At 46.9% G+C, this 19860-nt stretch overlaps 2 protein-coding genes across 6 annotated transcripts in view; both read left to right on the forward strand.

Annotated features, from left to right (window-relative positions):
• Positions 1-6012: 6012 nt before the first annotated feature.
• LOC110500450 (H(+)/Cl(-) exchange transporter 3) overlaps positions 6013-19860 on the forward strand; it is a 65733-nt gene continuing 51885 nt past the window's right edge. For 3 of the 5 annotated variants that reach the window (XM_036957877.1, XM_036957873.1, XM_036957876.1), the window contains exons 1-2: positions 6013-6167; positions 19045-19237. In XM_036957877.1, coding sequence (XP_036813772.1) covers positions 19072-19237 — 166 coding nt within the window. In that variant the 5' untranslated portion in view covers positions 6013-6167; positions 19045-19071. Of the gene's footprint in view, positions 6168-6269; positions 6298-19044; positions 19238-19860 lie in introns of all 5 variants that reach the window. The other 2 variants (XM_036957874.1, XM_036957878.1) reach the window with 2 other exon arrangements.
• Positions 7132-19067, forward strand: LOC118942801 (trichohyalin-like; the record flags this gene model as incomplete). Its single annotated transcript, XM_036956510.1, has 5 exons — positions 7132-7356; positions 7611-8036; positions 8289-8918; positions 8965-9018; positions 18948-19067. Coding segments are annotated over 5 exons (1455 nt in total), but the record flags the coding sequence as incomplete, so codon positions are not given.

A 19860-nucleotide genomic window follows, 5' to 3' on the forward strand; every position in this document is an offset into this window, starting at 1 on the left:
TGTCCCACTCCTTCTTAAACCTACTAACATCCCCTCCATCCCTCAGGTGAACCTCCTGTAAAAAAAAAAAAAAAAAAATCAAACCCCACATCCTCCAAATAACTTAAAACCGCCCTCCTCTTAACATAATCCCTTAAACTCCTTACATTTAAACTAACAAAAGTAAAATTAGACCCCATGAAAGAATAAAATAAAAACATGTAATACACTCAAATACTAAACACAGACAGAAAAAAACAAAAACAGGAGACTCACCCGATGCTCCCCTGCTCCATATCTACCGGTGATAACACCATCCGTACTCCCTACGTCCCCCCCTCTTCCTCCATCTCACCAACCCAGGATGCAGGAATAGTGTTTGGCTCCAGGGTGTCCTGCACCCATACAGCGCCTGCAAAATGGGGGCTGACGTGCATAAAACAACGTCCCCCTGTCAGCCCCCAGGGAGAACATAGCAGGAGGATGGAGGTAACCACCATGTCCCTTTGGGTCCTCCCTGATGGGGGCCTGGAAGCCTCTCCTCCCATTCCAAAACCCAAGGGAGTCTTTGAGGTGCCTTGCTGAGGAGACCATTATCCATGTATCTCCCCAGAAAGGCCCTCACCTCTTCGTCCTTAACGTATGGGTTGTAAATGTTGACAGTTAACACCCTAAAGTTGTTCCTCGCCAGGCTTGTTATTTCATAGTGGCACATCGGCCTCTCACCTCCCACTGCTCTTGCTCTTCTCAGGATATCATCGTGTTTCTCCTCTGTATGTAGTGCCACGTCGTATGCTCCCTCCAACGAGTTGCCTTGGAAGCAAAACTGTCAGCTTTAGAATCCCCATCAAAATTGTCCTTCCAAAAGTTTCCCGTCCTAAAGGCTCCAACTCCTTTTCCTTCCAAGCAAACCAAATCGTGTTGGCCAGCCCAATCCCAGGGACCGACCGTGTTGATGTATTTTGCACCATCTCCGCAAGGAGAATGGCGCACCCGGCTCACGTTCTCTTCTCTTCTCTTCTCTTCTCTTCTCTTCTCTTCTCTTCTCTTCTCTTCTCTTCTCTTCTCTTCTCTTCTCTTCTCTTCCAAAACAAGGAAAATAGAAAAACCAAAGTGACTGAGCCTTATCTGGTGCAAACAAACACAGAGACAGGAACAATCACCCACAAACCCCAACACCAAACAGGCTACCTAAATATGGTTCCCAATCAGAGGCAATGACTAACACCTGCCTCTGATTGAGAACCATATCAGGCCAAACACAGAAACAGACAAACTAGACACACAACATAGAATGCCCACTCAGATCACACCCTGACCAAACAAAACATAGAAACATACAAAACAAACTATGGTCAGGGTGTGACATTTACTATCATTCTCTATGTCATTTATCTTCGTTTCATAGTGTAGTTTCTTATTTTTATTCAGTTTAGTCAAACAATTTCTCAATTTGCAATACGTTTGTCAATTGGTTGTGCAGCCAGACTTATTTGCCATTGCTTTTGCCTCATCCCTCTCAACCATACAATTTTTCAATTCCTCATCTATCCACAGGGATTTAATTGTTTTTACAGTAATTTTCTTAATGGGTGCATGCTTAGTAACTGGAATAAGCCATTTCATAAATGTGTCAAATGCAGCGTTTGCTCCTAATTACACACCACGGACCAACAAATATTCTTTACATCAACAACATAGGAATCACTAGAAAACGTATTGTATGACCTCTTATACACTATATAAGGCCCAGCTTTGGTTTGGTTATATGGCTAATATATTGTGATCACTACATCCGATGAATCTGGATACTGCTTTCAAGCAAATTTCTGCAGCATTAGTAAAGATGTGATCAATACATGTTGATGATTTCATTTCTGTGCTGTTTGTAACTACCCTGGTAGGTAGACTGACCAGGTTGCAGGCACTGCTTACAGTTTGAAGCTTTTTCTTGAGTGGGCAGCTTGATCAAAGCCAGTCAATATTTAAATCACCCAGAAAATATACCTCTCTGTTGATATCACATACATTATCAAGCATTTCACATAAACGCATTTCGCATTTCACATAAACGTCCTCTCACTGTCAACTGCGTTTATTTTCAGCAAACTTAACATGTGTAAATATTTGTATGAACATAACAAGATTCAACAATTGTGACAAACTGAACAAGTTCCACAGACATGTGACTAACATAAATGGAATAATGTGTCCCTGAACAAAGGGGGGTCAAAATCAAAAGTAAGTCAGTATCTGGTGTGGCCACCAGCTGCATTAAGTACTACAGTGCATCTCCTCCTCATGGACTGCACCAGATTTGCCAGTTCTTGCTGTGAGATGTTACCCCACTCTTCCACCAAGGTGCAAGTTCCCGGACATTTCTGGGGGGGGAATGGCCCTAGCCCTCACCCTCCGGTCCAACAGGTCCCAGATGTGCTCAATGGGATTGAGATCCGGGCTCTTCGCTGACCATGGCGGAACACTGACATTCTTGCCTTGTAGAACGAGCAGTATGGCTGGCATTGTCATGCTGGAGGGTCATGTCACGATGAGCCTGCAGGAAGGGTACCACATGAGGGAGGATGTCTTCCCTGTAACGCACAGCGTTGAGATTACCTGCAATGACAACAAGCTCAGTCTGATGATGCTGTGACACACCGCCACAGACCCTCCACCTCCAAATCGATCCCGCTCCAAAGTACAGGCCTCAGTGTAACGCTCATTCCTTCAACGATAAATGCAAATCCGACCATCACCCCTGGTGAGACAAAACCGCGACTCATCAGTGAAGAGCACTTTTTGCCAGTCCTGTCTGGTCCAGCGATGGTGGGTTTGTAAGCAACGTTGTTGCCGGTGATGTCTGGTGAGGACCTGCCTTACAACAGGCCTACAAGCCCCCAGTCCAGCCTCTCTCAGCCTATTGGGGACAATCTGAGCACTGATGGAGGGATTGTGCGTTCCTGGTGTAACTCGGGCAGTTGTTGTTACCATCCTGTACCTTCCCCGCAGGTGTGCTGTTCGGATGTACCGATCCTGTGCAGGTGTTGTTACACGTGGTCTGCCACTGCGAGGGCGATCAGCTGTCCGTCCTGTCTCCCTGTAGCGCTGTCTTAGGCATCTCACTGCACGATCATTGCAATTTATTGCCCTGGCCCACATCTGCAGTCCTCATGCCTCCTTGCAGCATGCCTAACACTGAACCCAAACCGGCTGCGCGCGTGCGCCATCGTGCGCTATCGTACATACATTTATTTTGCCCCCCCACACCAAATGCGATCACGACATGCAGTTTAAAATATCGAAACAATTACATTAATTTGGGGATAGGTCGAAAAGCATTAAACATGTATGGCAATTTAGCTAGTTAGCTTGCACCTGCTAGCTAAAGTTAATTTGTCCTATTTAGCTAGCTTGCTGTTGCTAGCTAATTTGTCCTGGGATATAAGTATTGAGTTGAGAGGCAGGACTTGCAGCGCGATCTGCGTCAGAAATAGGAATGAGTTCCATTTTAGCCCTTGGCTTCACAGACGCTCCCTGGCGCGCGCGAGCAGTGTGGGTGCAATAATTGAATAACATGGATTTCTAAATTTATTTTGCAACGCTCTGTCCGGTCTGGTCAGCTTGTGAGACACGTTCATGCAGATGAGCAGGGACCTTGGGTGTCTTTCTTTTGGTGTTTTTCAGAGTCAGTAAAAAGGCCTCTTTAGTGTCCTAAGTTTTCATAACTGTGACCTTAATTGCCTACCGCATGGGAAACAGTGTTTAAACCCTTTACACTGAAGATCTATGAAGTTATTTGGATTTTTATGAATTATCTTTGAAAGACAGGGCCCTGAAAAAGGGATGTTTATTTTTTTGCTGAGTTCATGTTGTACAGATATTGACTGTTAGCACTTGATGGTTGATAGCAGCTTCCCACTAGAATGGGTTTTAGGTGAGACAGATGAACCTTTTCCCATATTACTTCAACAGTATTTAACATGAGATGCTTTATAATGACATAGGGCACATAAACATAAAAAATATGAGTTAAATGGGTTTCCATCGCGTTTTCAACTCTACTAATGGTTCTCTTACAAAAAAAAAATGTTGCATTCTTTATGAGCCCACTCTGGTATTGGCACGTGCGCTCTAGCCAAGAGTTTGCAGATACAGTGTGGGTATAGCCAACATGATGAGATTATTATGGAAAAATTAGCGGCAGCCAAGCATCGATGATCATGATACCAGAATAAGACTCGATATATATTGGAAAGGAGCATCAGCTCATCACCTTGCACTTTCACCCCCCTGTGAAGTTTATCATAATTTATTCCATCCGTAGCCAAATAAACTGCATGGTTTTGACGACTCATAGTGGGAGGAACACACAACACGCGCAGCATGTCATCGCGTATCTCCAAGTTTACTTTGACCTGATATTATATCAATACTTGCGCACAAAGGGTTTCCACCTACATTTCTGCAATAATTAATTTTACCGACACAAAACGATCCCACCTTGTATAGCGTTTTGTCGACATTTCGAATGTTAACCTACACATGTTCTGTTCCCATCTGGCCTGTCACGACATGTTTTATCCAACACGTAGGCAATTTAATGCGTATTATAAGGTTGGATGTAAACCTGGTGGTAGCTTGGTTTCCATCCGATTGGCACATATTTTCATGCGAATATTCTAGAGAAAATATGCGCATTTTCCCACCATTAGTATGTTTCCACCAAATGTATTTATTGCAGATGAAATGCAGTGCCTGATGACATAGTGCACACAAAATGTTTTCTACTTTTTCGTTTAGATTCTCATGTAGTCTACCGAATGAAAATCTAAAGTTCAATGTGTTTCCATCGCATGTTCAACTCTATGGATAGTTTTGTCAAAAAAAATGTTGCATTAAATAGCAAATGTGCCTACTCTGGTTTTGTCTCCAGCGCTCTAACCAACAGTTTGCACATACAATGCGTGCAGGCTGTGCGCCTTGTCCAGTCTACATAATGAGATTATTATGGATAAGAGCGTGAATATTTTTATTTGTCCAACGGCAGTCAAGCATCGATCATCATGTCACCAGTATAAAACGCTCTATATTGGAAAGCTGCATCAAACTCATCACCATGCACTTTCACCACCATGTGAAGTTCATAATTTATTTAATCTGTAGGCTAGCCTAATAAACTATATGGTTTCCCGAGTTGTAGTGGGAGGACGACACACCATATCGCGTGACTCCAAATTTACTTCGATACGATGGTTATTATATCAATTTTTGCGCATAAAGGCGTTTCCATCACCATTTCCCGCATAATACATTTAACCGACACAAAAGATCCCACCATGTCGAACAAAATAATTATTTATAAAATTACACCGAAACTTCCTGTTTCCATTACAGCGGTGTGATTATTAAAAAATATGTATTATATGACTTTACTCGCATAAAAACTGTATGGAAACTTGGTTACTGGTAAGGAAAATATATTTTCTTTATTCAGATTTTAGAATATTCGCATGAAAATCTGTAGCCAATTGGATGGAAAGCTAGCTACTGATCCACGTTGAATGTGTTTCAGATTTCCTTCTCACTCTTCAAATAAAATAAAATGTATTTTCTAACCATACTCCAGTGTTAGCCATGATGATGATCCAGGAAGGACAAGAACATTCATGGATAACAACAGTGCCAAAACCTAATGCATTAGTTTTTTTCTAGAGTCAACAAGTAGTCCATGGAAAAAATATACTTTATTAATCCCCGAGGGAGTGTTTAATTTGTACTTGTATGTTCAGCAAACGCGTCGTATTATGGATGAGGACATGAATAAAAGATAATCGTTTAATAATTTTATATAATAGTATTATATATGGCAAAAAAAATGCACTCTTATTATTGCCAATCCAATTTCAAGGAGGCTAATTTTGGCTACTTCTAATTTATAATGTTTTATTGCACGTTATTAAAATAAAAAATATTTTCTATCCAGGCTCCTTGCCCCCATTTCGCGCTCCTTACGGCTGCGATGGGGTGGGAGATCAAGAAACCGGAAGTAAACGTCATTGACACAGGAATGGGACAGAAAAAAACCCATCATGGGGAGAATGTCAAATATATTTTTGTAAAAACGCAACGTTTCTACTCAAGAAAATGATGATTCGTTTTGTCCGGGGTGGAATAGCGGCATCGAAAAGGTATGTGATGTTGCTGGTGCACAACGTTTGATGGTAAAGTTAATATTTTACCCACCAAGGCCTCCATCGTATCTATGTACATTTTTTTTTATCTGAACACAGGTGCTCATCTCGTCATGCTTGCTGGACGGTAGGTGATCATTTTCACCAGTATGTTGCACATATTCAGCGCGTGGTGCATTTGTAGTGGTCAGTTATGCGTACAACAACAACATCGCTTTGTGAAATTCATCATGTCAAATGGTGTAGTAGTTGCATCAAAATCGAATCAGGCCAACTAACGTTAACTGACATTTTAAAAAGGAGCACTCGAGCCCCTGTCAGTCGTAGTTGGCTAACTAGCTACTAGCTTATTAGCTAAATTCTAGTCGCCATATTACACTACAAGACACGCATCCTTTATCCACCGTACTTATTTGTGGTTGTAACTAGCTGGCTGCATTTTGTATGTGTTAAATGTAGGATGGTGTCAGCTGTAACGTTCGTTGTATCATCCAGAAACCCCTAGCTACTGCCCTAGCTAGCTAGCAACAATGTCATGGCACCATGATACATCAGAAAGGCGCGTGACAGGCAGTGGAAATGTTCCTTTTCATGTTTGTTTAGTGGTCTTTCACCTTACACAGTAAAAGGGGAGATGCATATAGTTTGTATTGCATGCAGATTTTATGGCATAGATGTATATGAACATATTGCATAGTGTGATATGTATTTTCTCTTCAATACATGTACCCATTACATAGTCCTATGTATCACGTGACTATTACCGTATCATAACCATCTGAGTGGCTTGTGTGAGCTGTGATTTATACATCAAATATGTTGTTGGGGTGAATGGGGCGTACATTGGGGTTTTATATGAGCAACAGGAAAGGACCACAGGTCTTACAATTGCTTTTGGTTGAAAATTAGCTTTTTTTTAGGGTAACTCAGTGAGTGGTCTAGTTTATGCTCAAATTAATTTTCTCCGTGCAGCTACATATCAAGGCAAAGAGAGAGAGAGAGGCAAAGAGAGAGAGAGAAAGGCAAAGAGAGAGAGAGAAAGGCAAAGAGAGAGAGAGAAAGGCAAAGAGAGAGAGAGAAAGGCAAAGAGAGAGAGAGAAAGGCAAAGAGAGAGAGAGAAAGGCAAAGAGAGAGAGAGAGAAAGGCAAAGAGAGAGAGAGAAAGGCAAAGAGAGAGAGAGAGAAAGGCAAAGAGAGAGAGAGAGAAAGGCAAAGAGAGAGAGAGAGAAAGGCAAAGAGAGAGAGAGAGAAAGGCAAAGAGAGAGAGAGAAAGGCAAAGAGAGAGAGAGAAAGGCAAAGAGAGAGAGAGAAAGGCAAAGAGAGAGAGAGAAAGGCAAAGAGAGAGAGAGAGAAAGGCAAAGAGAGAGAGAGAGGGGCAAAGAGAGAGAGAGAGGGGCAAAGAGAGAGAGAGAGGGGCAAAGAGAGAGAGAGAGGGGCAAAGAGAGAGAGAGAGGGGCAAAGAGAGAGAGAGAAAGGCAAAGAGAGAGAGAGGCAAAGAGAGAGAGAGAGGCAAAGAGAGAGAGAGAGGCAAAGAGAGAGAGAGAGAGGCAAAGAGAGAGAGAGAGAGGCAAAGAGAGAGGCAAAGAGAGAGAGAGAGAGGCAAAGAGAGAGGGAGAGAGGCAAAGAGAGAGGGAGAAAGGCAAAGAGAGAGAGAGAAAGGCAAAGAGAGAGGCAGAGAGAGAGAGAAAGGCAAAGAGAGAGAGGCAAAGAGAGAGAGAGAGGTAAAGAGAGAGAGGCGGAGAGAGAGGCAAAGAGAGAGAGAGAGAGAGAGGCAAAGGGAGAGAGAGAGAGAGGCAAAGAGAGAGAGAGGCAAAGAGAGAGAGAGAGAGGCAAAGAGAGAGAGAGAGAGGCAAAGAGAGAGAGAGAGAGAGAGGCAAAGAGAGAGAGAGAGAGAGGCAAAGAGAGAGAGAGAGAGGCAAAGAGAGAGAGAGAGAGGCAAAGAGAGAGAGAGAGAGGCAAAGAGAGAGAGAGAGAGGCAAAGAGAGAGAGAGAGAGGCAAAGAGAGAGAGAGAGAGGCAAAGAGAGAGAGAGAGAGAGGCAAAGAGAGAGAGAGGCAAAGAGAGAGAGAGAGAGAGGCAAAGAGAGAGAGAGAGAGAGAGGCAAAGAGAGAGAGAGAGAGAGGCAAAGAGAGAGAGAGAGAGGCAAAGAGAGAGAGAGAGAGGCAAAGAGAGAGAGAGAGAGGCAAAGAGAGAGAGAGAGAGGCAAAGAGAGAGAGAGAGAGGCAAAGAGAGAGAGAGAGAGGCAAAGAGAGAGAGAGAGAGGCAAAGAGAGAGAGAGAGAGAGGCAAAGAGAGAGAGAGGCAAAGAGAGAGAGAGAGAGAGAGGCAAAGAGAGAGAGAGGCAAAGAGAGAGAGAGAGGCAAAGAGAGAGAGAGGCAAAGAGAGGGAGAGAGGCAAAGAGAGAGAGAGAGGCAAAGAGAGAGAGAGAGGCAAAGAGAGAGAGAGAGGCAAAGAGAGAGAGAGAGGCAAAGAGAGAGAGAGAGAGAGGCAAAGAGAGAGAGAGAGAGGCAAAGAGTGGCAAAGAGAGAGAGTGGCAAAGAGAGAGAGAGGCAAAGAGAGAGAGAGAGGCAAAGAGAGAGAGAGAGGCAAAGAGAGAGAGAGAGAGGCAGAGAGAGAGAGAGGCAAAGAGAGAGAGAGAGAGAGGCAAAGAGAGAGAGGCGGAGAGAGAGGCAAAGAGAGAGAGAGGGAGAGAGAGAGGCAAAGAGAGAGAGGCGGAGAGAGAGGCAAAGAGAGAGAGAGGGAGAGAGAGAGGCAAAGAGAGAGAGAGAGAGAGGCAGAGAGAGGCAAAGAGCGAGAGAGAGAGAGAGAGGCAAAGAGAGAGAGAGAGAGGCAAAGAGAGAGAGGCAAAGAGCGAGAGAGAGAGAGAGAGGCAAAGAGAGAGAGAGAGAGAAGCAAAGAGAGAGGGAGAAAGGCAAAGAGAGAGAGGCAAAGAGAGAGAGAGGCTGAGAGAGAGAGAGAGAGAGGCAAAGAGAGAGAGAGAGAGAGAGAGGCAAAGAAAGAGAGAGAGAGAGGCAAAGAAGGGGAGAGAGGGGGAGGCAGGAGGAGGAGGAGAAGGAGGCAGGGAGAGGGATGGAGGCAGAAAGAGTGATGGAGGCAGAGAGAGAGAGAGAGGGAGGAAAAGAGAGAGATGGAGGGGGAGGCAGAGAGCGAGAGGCAGGCAGAGAGCAAGAGAGAGGGAGGCAGAGAGAGAGGGAGGCAGAGAGGGGGAGGCAGAGGGAGGAGGAGAGGGAAGGAGGCAGATGGAGGGAGAGAGAGAGAGAGAGAGAGAGAGAGAGAGAGAGAGGCAGAGAGAGAGAGAGGCAGAGAGCGAGAGAGAGAGGCAGAGAGCGAGCGAGGCAGGCAGAGAGCGAGCGAGAGAGGCAGGCATAGAGCGAGCGAGCGAGGCAGGCAGAGAGCGAGCGAGAGAGGCAGGCATAGAGCGAGCGGGAGAGGCAGGCAGAGAGCGAGCGAGCGGGAGAGGCAGGCAGAGAGCGGGAGAGGCAGGCAGAGAGTGAGCGGGAGAGGCAGGCAGAGAGCGAGCGAAGAGAGAAAAGAGAGAGAGAGGCAAAGAGAGAGGCAAAGAGAGAGGCAAAGAGAGAGGCAAAGAGAGAGAGAGGCAAAGAGAGAGAGAGGCAAAGAGAGAGAGAGGCAAAGAGAGAGAGAGAGAGGCAAAGAGAGAGAGAGGCAAAGAGAGAGAGAGGCAAAGAGAGAGGGAGAAAGGCAAAGAGAGAGGCAAAGAGAGAGAGAGGCAAAGAGAGAGAGAGGCAAAGAGAGAGAGAGAGAGAGGCAAAGAGAGAGAGAGAGAGGCAAAGAGAGAGAGAGAGGGAGGCAAAGAGAGAGAGAGGCAAAGAGAGAGAGAGAGGCAAAGAGAGAGGCGGAGAGAGAGGCAAAGAGAGAGAGAGGCAAAGAGAGAGAGAGGCAAAGAGAGAGAGAGGCAAAGAGAGAGAGAGAGAGAGAGAGAGAGGCAAAGAGAGAGAGAGAGGCAAAGAGAGAGAAAGGCAAAGAGAGAGAGAGAAAGGCAAAGAGAGAGAGAGAGAGAGGCAAAGATAGAGAGAGAGAGAGGGGCAAAGAGAGAGAGAGAGAGAGAGAGAGAGAGAGGCAAAGAGAGAGAGAGAGGCAAAGAGAGAGAGAGAGGCAAAGAGAGAGAGAGGCAAAGAGAGAGGCAAAGAGCGAGAGAGAGAGAGAGAGAGAGGCAAAGAGAGCGAGAGAGAGAGAGAGAGGCAAAGAGAGAGAGAGAGAGAGAGAGAGAAGCAAAGAGAGAGGGAGAAAGGCAAAGAGAGAGAGGCAAAGAGAGAGAGAGAGAGGCTGAGAGAGAGAGAGAGAGAGAGAGAAGCAAAGAGAGAGGGAGAAAGGCAAAGAGAGAGAGGCAAAGAGAGAGAGAGAGAGGCAAAGAAAGAGAGAGAGAGAGAGGCAAAGAGAGAGAGAGAGAGAGGCAAAGAAGGGGAGAGAGGGGGAGGCAGGAGGAGGAGGAGAAGGAGGCAGTGAGAGGGATGGAGGCAGAAAGAGTGATGGAGGCAGAGAGAGAGAGAGAGGGAGGAAAAGAGAGAGATGGAGGGGGAGGCAGAGAGCGAGAGGCAGGCAGAGAGCAAGAGAGAGGGAGGCAGAGAGAGAGGGAGGCAGAGAGGGGGAGGCAGAGGGAGGAGGAGAGGGAAGGAGGCAGATGGAGGAGGAGAGAGAGAGAGAGGGAGGCAGAGAGCGAGCGAGGCAGGCAGAGAGCGAGCGAGAGAGGCAGGCATAGAGCGAGCGGGAGAGGCAGGCAGAGAGCGAGCGAGCGGGAGAGGCAGGCAGAGAGCAGGAGAGGCAGGCAGAGAGTGAGCGGGAGAGGCAGGCAGAGAGCGAGCGAGCGGGAGAGGCAGGCAGAGAGCGAGCGAGCGGGAGAGGCACGCAGAGAGCGAGCGAGCGGGAGAGGCACGCAGAGAGCGAGCGAGCGGGAGAGGCACGCAGAGAGCGAGCGAGCGGGAGAGGCACGCAGAGAGCGAGCGAGCGGGAGAGGCACGCAGAGAGCGAGCGAGCGGGAGAGGCACGCAGAGAGCGAGCGAGCGGGAGAGGCACGCAGAGAGCGAGCGAGCGGGAGAGGCAGGCAGAGAGCGAGCGGGAGAGGCAGGCATAGAGCGAGCGAGCGGGAGAGGCAGGCAGAGAGCGAGCGAGCGGGAGAGGCAGGCAGAGAGCGGGAGAGGCAGGCAGAGAGTGAGCGGGAGAGGCAGGCAGAGAGCGAGCGAGCGGGAGAGGCACGCAGAGAGCGAGCGAGCGGGAGAGGCACGCAGAGAGCGAGCGAGCGGGAGAGGCACGCAGAGAGCGAGCGAGCGGGAGAGGCACGCAGAGAGCGAGCGAGCGGGAGAGGCACGCAGAGAGCGAGCGAGCGGGAGAGGCAGGCAGAGAGCGAGCGGGAGAGGCAGGCAGAGAGCGAGCGAGCGAGCGGGAGAGGCAGGCAGAGAGCGAGCGAGCGGGAGAGGCAGGCAGAGAGCGAGCGAGCGGGAGAGGCAGGCAGAGAGCGAGCGGGAGAGGCAGGCAGAGAGCGAGCGAGCGAGCGGGAGATGCAGGCAGAGAGCGAGCGAGCGAGAGAGGCAGGCAGGGAGAGAGCGAGCGAGGCAGGCAGAGAGAGAGGTGGAGTGAGGCAGGCAGAGTAGGGAGGCAGAAAGGAGGAGGCAGATGGAGATGCAGAGAGAGAGGCAGAAGGAGGAGGAGAAGGAGGCAGAAAGAAAGAGGGATGGAGGCAGAGAGCGAGAGAGGCAGGCAGAGAGCGAGAAGAGGGATCGAGAGAGAGAGAGAGAGAGGAGGAGAGAGAGGGAGGGAGGGAGGCAGAGAGAGAGAGGGAGGGAGGGAGGGAGGCAGAGAGAGAGAGGGAGGGAGGGAGGCAGAGAGAGAGAGAGGGAGGGAGGCAGAGAGAGAGAGAGAGGGAGGCGGAGGGAGGGAGGCAGAGAGAGGGAGGGAGGCAGAGAGAGGGAGGGAGGCAGAGAGAGAGGGAGGCAGAGAGAGAGAGGGAGTGCGGCAGAGAGAGAGAGGGAGTGCAGCAGAGAGGAGAGGGAGGGGGGGAGGGAGGGAGGACGAGAGAGAGGCAGGCAGAGAGCGAGAAGAGGGATCGAGAGAGAGAGAGGAGGAGGAGGGAGGCAGAGAGGGAGGAGTGGGAGGGAGGGAGGCAGAGAGAGGGAGGGAGGCAGAGAGAGAGAGTGAGTGAGTGAGGCAGAGAGAGAGAGAGTGAGTGAGGCAGAGAGAGAGAGAGGGAGGGAGGCAGAGAGCGAGAGAGAGGCAGGGAGAGAGGCAGAGAGGGAGAGAGGCAGAGAGAGAGAGGGGGAGAGGCAGAGGGAGTGCGGCAGAGAGAGAGAGGGAGTGCGGCAGAGAGAGAGAGGGAGTGCGGCAGAGAGAGGGGGAGGCAGAGAGAGAGAGAGAGAGGGAGGCAGGAGGAGGAGGAGAAGGAGGCAGGGAGAGGGATGGAGGCAGAAAGAGGGATGGAGGCAGAGAGAGGGAGGAAAAGAGAGAGATGGAGGGGGAGGCAGAGAGCGAGACTCAAGCAGAGAGCAAGAGAGAGGTAGGCAGAGAGAGAGGGGGCGGGAGGCAGGCAGAGAGAGGGGGAGGCAGAGAGAAGGGGAGAGAGGGGGAGGCAGAGGGAGGGAGGCAGATGGAGGAGGAGGGAGGCAGAGAGAGAGAGAGTGAGGCAGAGAGAGAGAGAGAGTGAGGCAGAGAGAGAGAGAGAGGGAGTGAGAGGCAGAAGGAGGGAGGGAGGGAGAGAGAGAGGGTGAGAGAGGGGAGGGGCGAGAGGGAGAGGGGCAGAGGAAGAGAGCAAGGCAGAGGGAGAGAGGTAGAGCGAGATAGGCACAGGCAGAGAGAGAGAGAGAGAGGTAGAGCGGCAGAGGCAGGCAGAGAGAGAGGTAGGGGGAGAGGGGCAGAGAGGGAAAGGGAGAGAGAAAGAGGGAGGGAGAGAGAAAGAGGGGCAGAGAGAGAGAGGTTGTCCTGTTTTCATACTTTCGCTTTGGCCACCATGTGATCTGAATATAACACGCCAGTAGAAGGTGACCCAACTTTGTGACTCAATTGCAGTAATTCCTTTTGGTGAAAGAATTACAAGTTTTAATCACTTAATAATTCATAAACAAAAATCTTTATCAGTAAATACACTAACTAATTGGTAGGTCTACCTTTACCTGATACTTCTGTGAATGTTCATTTTCCTCCCTCATGAGGGAGAGAATATCAGGCCTCAGGCTAAGACCCAGAGGCAGACACAGGAGGCAGATAGTACGAGTCAGAGTTTATTATAGTTCAAGGGGCAGGCAAAATGTAAGTCAAGGCAGTCCAAGGGTCGCAATCCAAATCAGTCAGACAGGTACAGGACGGCGGGCAGGATCAGGACAGGCAGAATGGTCAGAACTGGTTAGACTTAAGAAAAACTAGAGCACAGGGAACACGCTGGTAGGACAAGACAAACTGCCAACAGACAAATAGAAAACGCAGGTATAAATACATATGAGATAATGCAGACAAATGGTAGACACCTGGTGGGGGGTGGAGACAAGCACAAGACCCGGTGAATCAGATCAGAGTGTGACCGAGAAATTAGGAAATGACAAGGCACATGGCAATGTTTCTTAAACTTACAGAAGGCAAATAATTCCTCAAACTAAATATAAGTGTTGATATACCTTTTAAGACTTTTTTTCTGGTAGAGGTTCTCTAAGACTCCGTTCCCATCTGTTTGACCAGAAATCAAAGCCATTACCTATGCCTCATTTTTAAGATGAGAAAATGGTTGGAAAATATATATATATATATATATATATGCGTTAATTTCCCTAAAATATATACTCTTAGCTTTCTCACCCGAGACTCTTTTTATTATTTAGGTGCAAGGCATTTATTCATAGTATTTTAGGGACAATATTAATATCCATATTCTGTGTTCCATCTGTGACAGTGCTGACCTCTTATTCAATAATCTTATTTTTTTCCCCCTCTTACTTCTACAATGTCACAACACAAGTTCCTGCCATTTTTCTTATCAATGGCACTGGTCTGGTATATTTCTCAAGACTTGTCTGACATTTTTTTTTTTTTGCTTGGTCAGCTCTCAAAGTAAGCTCTTCCTCTGGTCTGACTCCTAAAATGTGCAGCATTAATGCAAGCTTAGAGAGCTTGAAAACAGTTTTTGTTTGAGGTTTTTCACAACTTTCAGTTGAACGTTATTGCATTACTACACCCTAGGAAATTGCTTATGACAGTAGGTAGGATTGGGGGTCGATGTAGTTGAGGTGTATAAGTGGCGGAGGTAATGTAAAAAGCAACTGTAATTGGAAAAAAAGAGTTTTGGAGGTGTGTCGACCTGTATTGTTGGCAGTGGTGAGGCTGCCTTACAGGAGGTGTGATCATATCACTGAGGGGCGGGCAAAACGCTGAGTCATATCCCAGCAACAGTTTCCCCTGGCAACATCTAGGTCCTTGACTACTGAAAGAAGAGGCCCACTCTCTCGCCTGCTTTATAAGTTGTGGGTCCAGGACGATACCAGTATTGTGATACTCGTAAGTACCGTGGCAAGGAAACAAAACACGAAGCCGATTGAACTTCTTTAGGAAAACAGCCCTAATGTTGGAAACAAACATCATTATGTTGTCATCCAGAGTCACATTTGTTTATTTCCCAAGTGAAAGCACACAATATTTTTGACATACAGCAGGTTTTAAAGGACCGCAGAGTTTGACCTGCTTCGTGTTTTCATTTTTGTCATGGGAAAAATATTGCGATACTGATATCGTCCCGGCTCTAATAAGTTGTGTAACTGTCACTGCCAGGCCCGGCTCGTTTTGGCACCTCAGATAGCGCTTTCCCATCATTCAAACACATCTATTCTCATCCATATTCTCAAATGTCAGGGTGAAAAATGATAGGGATCATGTATCCTTCATAGGAGCTGTTTTCTAAAGTAATATTCCTCTCAAATTCAGCCTGTTTGTATCGTTCCTCATCGAAACCGTAGCCTTGCTTTGCAGTAAGCAACTTCATGTATCGGATATCTGTTGCATGTGAGTCTATGACAATGCTTAGCTTATTTAAGATGGATCATTTCACACCCTTTCGGTCGGTCACGTCAGGCTGGTTCTGAGACTAAATGAACCCACTTTCTCCTCGTCTGTGCTGAAGCCTGATGGTCGTGTAGTTTTACCAAAATGTTCACGGCTTCACCTCAACCTTGTGGAGAAGAAGTGAGAAGAACAGAGGAACAGAGTAGACACTTCTCCAGACTGGGTAGGAACAGACAGTTCAGACTCCTGCAGTGTTATTCTGTAAATGTCAAAGATCTTTCCTTCAAATAGCCTACCATTTCTTTGTTCCACAATTCAGGGAATACAACATTCTAATTGCGATTTTTGTTAAATTTTCACTCGGAATGACCTAGGTCATCTTAAGTTTTTGTCTTCTTGAGAGTTGAAACTCCTGCTGAGCGTGTTCACAGCTTGGTGGGCACTGGGCCTAGCAAGCTCATGACCACAGTAACTGGTGCCAAGATGGAGGTTGAAAAAGGCTCACACTTGTTAACCAAGAACAAGAGCGCTCTTGGACTTGTTGGCATTCCTCCTAAAAACAAACAGAATAGAATTTCCTGCTTTAATTGAATGCAGCACAAAGGGATTTCCTGATTCAAGGTGAGAGGGGAAGTTGTTAGGCTAGTGGTCCAGTCTGTTGGTCTATGTCATGAAGAGTTAGTTACTGTATGTAAAGCTATGAGACCAGGCTTGTGAAATGTAAGCGCTCTAGTCTCTGGTGTGTTGTCTCCTCCATAGACACCTAGGGATGTGCTGTTTAGGATTGGGGGGGAAATATGAGAACATTATGAGTGTCTGTCTCACATTGTAGTCATCACAGAGTTTATATATTTGTATTTAACCTTTATTTAACTAGGGAAGCTAGTTAAGAACAAATTCTTATTTACAATGACTGCCTACCCCGGCAAAACCCTAAACCGGACGGCGTTGGGTCAATTGTGCTACAGCCTGGAATCGAACCCGGGGTCTGTAGTGACGCCTCTGAGAGGCAGTGCCTTAGACCGCTGTGCCATTCGGGAGCCCTGCAAGATTCCTATACTTGAATGGAACATAAGCTGTAGTGACATCAGTGACACTATCATCTCCTTTTGCTTTTGAACGTTGATGAGTGTAAATGAAACGGGAGGAAGCCTAGAAGGATTTTGACTCTTTATTTCTTCCTGTCATAATGAGCTCATGACTTGTGGGACTTCCATTTCTCTGTCGAGAGAGGATACTTATACTACACTATCCATGGACTCTGGGAGAATTCATAATCTCCCCATAAGAGTCAGTGATACCACTGCCAGTTTTCAGAGCAGTAAATTCAATCGAGGATACGGCCTACAGTCAGTTACTCTAAAGTAAAGGAGTATATCAAACAATATCCCTGTATAATGGGTTTAAGCTCTCTGGCTGTAAGTTGGCGACTCATATATAGATGAAATCATTTGCTGCCTGCCATTTGATTTAGTACTGTTCACTTTAGGATTCATTTAGTTCTCGTCGCTCTGGGTCTGGATAGTATGATGATGACGATACACGGTTATATTAAGTTACTCTACGTGATTCAGACATATCATTAGCTCAACCTGCTTCCATTTCATCTCATAGGCCTACCTTTTTTTTATCACGTAGAAAAAGATCACCTCTTGCTAGGTAAGGCCAGAAACCATTCGTAGAAGAATCCTTAACCCACTTATTCACAGTCACATTGGCTAGCTAGTAGCTAGCAGGGAGTTTTCTGCCATTGAAATCCTCGGATGGGCCACCTAAGCGTTTGCCTACAGTTGAAGTCGGAAGTTTACATACACTTAGGTTGGAGTCATTAAAAGGAGGGACTGGTGCACTTCACAAAATAGATGGCTTCATGAGGGAGGAAAATTATGTGGATATATAGAAGCAACATCTCAAGACATCAGTCAGGAAGTTAAAGCTTGGTCGCAAATGGGTCTTCCAAATGGACAATGACCCCAAGCATACTTCCAAAGGTGTGGCAAAATGGCTTAAGGACAACAAAGTCAAGATAATCCTATAGAAAGTTTGTGGGCAGAACTGAAAAAGCGTGTGTGAGCAAGGAGGCCTACAAACCTGACTCGGTTACACCAGCTCTGTCAGGAGGAATGGGCCAAAATTCACCCAACTTATTGTGGGAAGCTTGTGGAAGGCTACCTGAAACGTTTGACCCAAGTTAAACAATTTAATGGCAATGCTACCAAATACTAATTCAGTGAATGTAAACTTCTGACCCACTGGGAATGTGATGAAAGAAATACAAGCTGAAATAAATCTTTCTCTCTACTATTAATCTGACATTTCACATTCTTAAAATAAAGTGGTGACGTTAACTGACCTAAAACAGGGCATTTTTACTAGGATTAAATGTCAGGAATTGTGAAAAACTGAGTGTAAATATATTGGCTAAGGTGTATGTAAACTTCGAAATACATTTTCTGGATGTAGAAATGCTTTTAGTTTATATTTGGTTTTAATAGTTTAAGTTAACACTATGTAGAAAAGATCATGGACCTATATATTTTCAAATAATATAATCTTTGAGAATTCTCAATCACCAAAATTAAAGCTGTCAAGGAGAATTGAAAATTCCAAAAGCAATGAATTTAGCAGTATATATTTTGTTACTATGTTTGAGCAAAATAACACAGCATCAGCAATGGCAAAATGCATAGAATTGCAAGAGATTGGCATTAAAACAGCTAAATGTTTACTCCGCTGCATGGCAAAATGTGTAGAATTGCAGGAATTTTACTTTAAAATTGCAAGAAAATATCTCTGGTCCATGGAGAAATTTGTAGAATTGCAGGAAATTGGCTTAAAAAGGCAAAAATGTGTCTACACCACCAAAATGGGGGCCTCTAAATTTCAGCTGCTCCCCCCCCGCCACGCCCGCCACGCCCACCACCTAAGCCCCCTTTTGATCCAGAGGAAACCCTGAGCTAGCCTATCTTTCATGATCTAGCAAAGGTTTTGGTGTATCCTCCTTCCTCTATGGTTCTGGACTAGGTTTTGTTTGCCCCTGCTTCCACTAGGGGGGAAATAGTGAGGTTAGTGTGCTCTACTATTTCGTTCTAAATCAGCATCACTCTGTTCATCCTAATCCCCAAACTAAAAATAGACATAAACACTACTGGCTGGTTCTTCCCACACATAAATGGTTTGTATTTATGTAATTCCTCAAAACGGATGCAGTAAAAATGTCCCATATTCCTGATGGACTGGAGAGGTAAACAAAATGATTTCCAATAGGAATCAAAATCTCCTCCTGAGTGGGCACCAAACAGTCCAATTCCAAATTCAGACAGAGGTGTTGTGCAGGGTACAGGTTTATGATTCCAATCTAGCACACACTCTCAGACAACCAGACAGACAGAGGTAATGATATACATTTTTCACAGTATTGTTCGCCACCAGGGTCCTCCATCATCACAGTCCTCCATGCTGACAGAAGCAACACAGCTGATGAGTTTACTGCTACTTCTCTGTCACCTCCGTCTTCCTCTTTAGTGAAGTCTCTGGGTCTGACATCTCACACTCATCATGTGTCCTAATGACCCTCCTTCCTTTCCTATCCCTTCTTCCGCCCTTCTTTCCATCCTCTATCACCAACCAGAAACGACACTGCCGCAAGGCTGGTAACGAGGTTCGGGAATCAGAACGAATCTGAAACGGAAACCTTACCCACACTTAATTCCGCCTTCTGGTTACAGCCAGGCTGAGCTGTGGACTTTCCTGTCTGCCTGAGTGTATGTGCCTGTGTCTGTTTTCCAGCAGCTCAAGTTCAACAGGGGATACCACAGAAACAGCTACAACAGCATCTCCAGTGCCCAGCCCTGTGATCTGAGAGTGTGTTTGTGTTCCCACGCAGGGCACTGCCTGCGTAGCACGTAGCTAAATGGAGTCGGAGCAGCTCTTCAACAGGAAGGGCTACTACAGGAACAGCTACAACAGCATTACCAGTGCCAGCAGCGACGAGGAGCTACTGGATGGCGCCGGAGTCGTCATGGACTTCCACACCTCTGAGGACGACAACCTTCTGGACGGAGATGCCACCTCCCCAGGTAGGCCCACTGCTAATTGCTGCCGACTACGCCACCAGACACCCACTATCACCCCCCATAGTGCCGGGCTGTTGACCCCAGGGGAGAGAGGCTCTGGCTGGGCTATTTTGGTCAGATGAAAAGGGTCTGGTCCAGGCCGGAAGCTGTGGGTCTATCCATGGATGGATATTGTGAGCTGTGTTATTGTGAGCTTCCTATCCTGGCCGCCTTGCCAAATTTGCTGCATTGCTGATCAACCCACTCAATGCTGCCTCACCCACTTGGCCCCCTTGCTACCCTGTGATTTGCAGTTTTACCCTTGCTTTTGTGAGCCCTACTGTTGATGCTCTCTGCTGCTTCTGCCCCTGACACGTACCCATCAACCCTCCATCTATCCATGACACCCCATCCCAAACCACACCCTCCATCAGATGTCACCTGCCTGCCACCTCTTGACTTTAGTTCCGCTACCATTCATACCCTTTCACTTCCATCCATAACCGTGATTGGTTGGGTTCCCCTCCCGGCTGGCTGCCGCCATCTTGTTTTTGTGTTTGTTTTGTGCTTGCAGCCTCATTCATACTAGCCCGGTCCCAGATCAACCAGCATGTTTTTGTATGACAACAGCCATAGGAGCTGGCAAA

This window comes from Oncorhynchus mykiss, chromosome 21, assembly GCF_013265735.2.
Source record: "Oncorhynchus mykiss isolate Arlee chromosome 21, USDA_OmykA_1.1, whole genome shotgun sequence".
Taxonomy (NCBI): domain Eukaryota; kingdom Metazoa; phylum Chordata; class Actinopteri; order Salmoniformes; family Salmonidae; genus Oncorhynchus; species Oncorhynchus mykiss.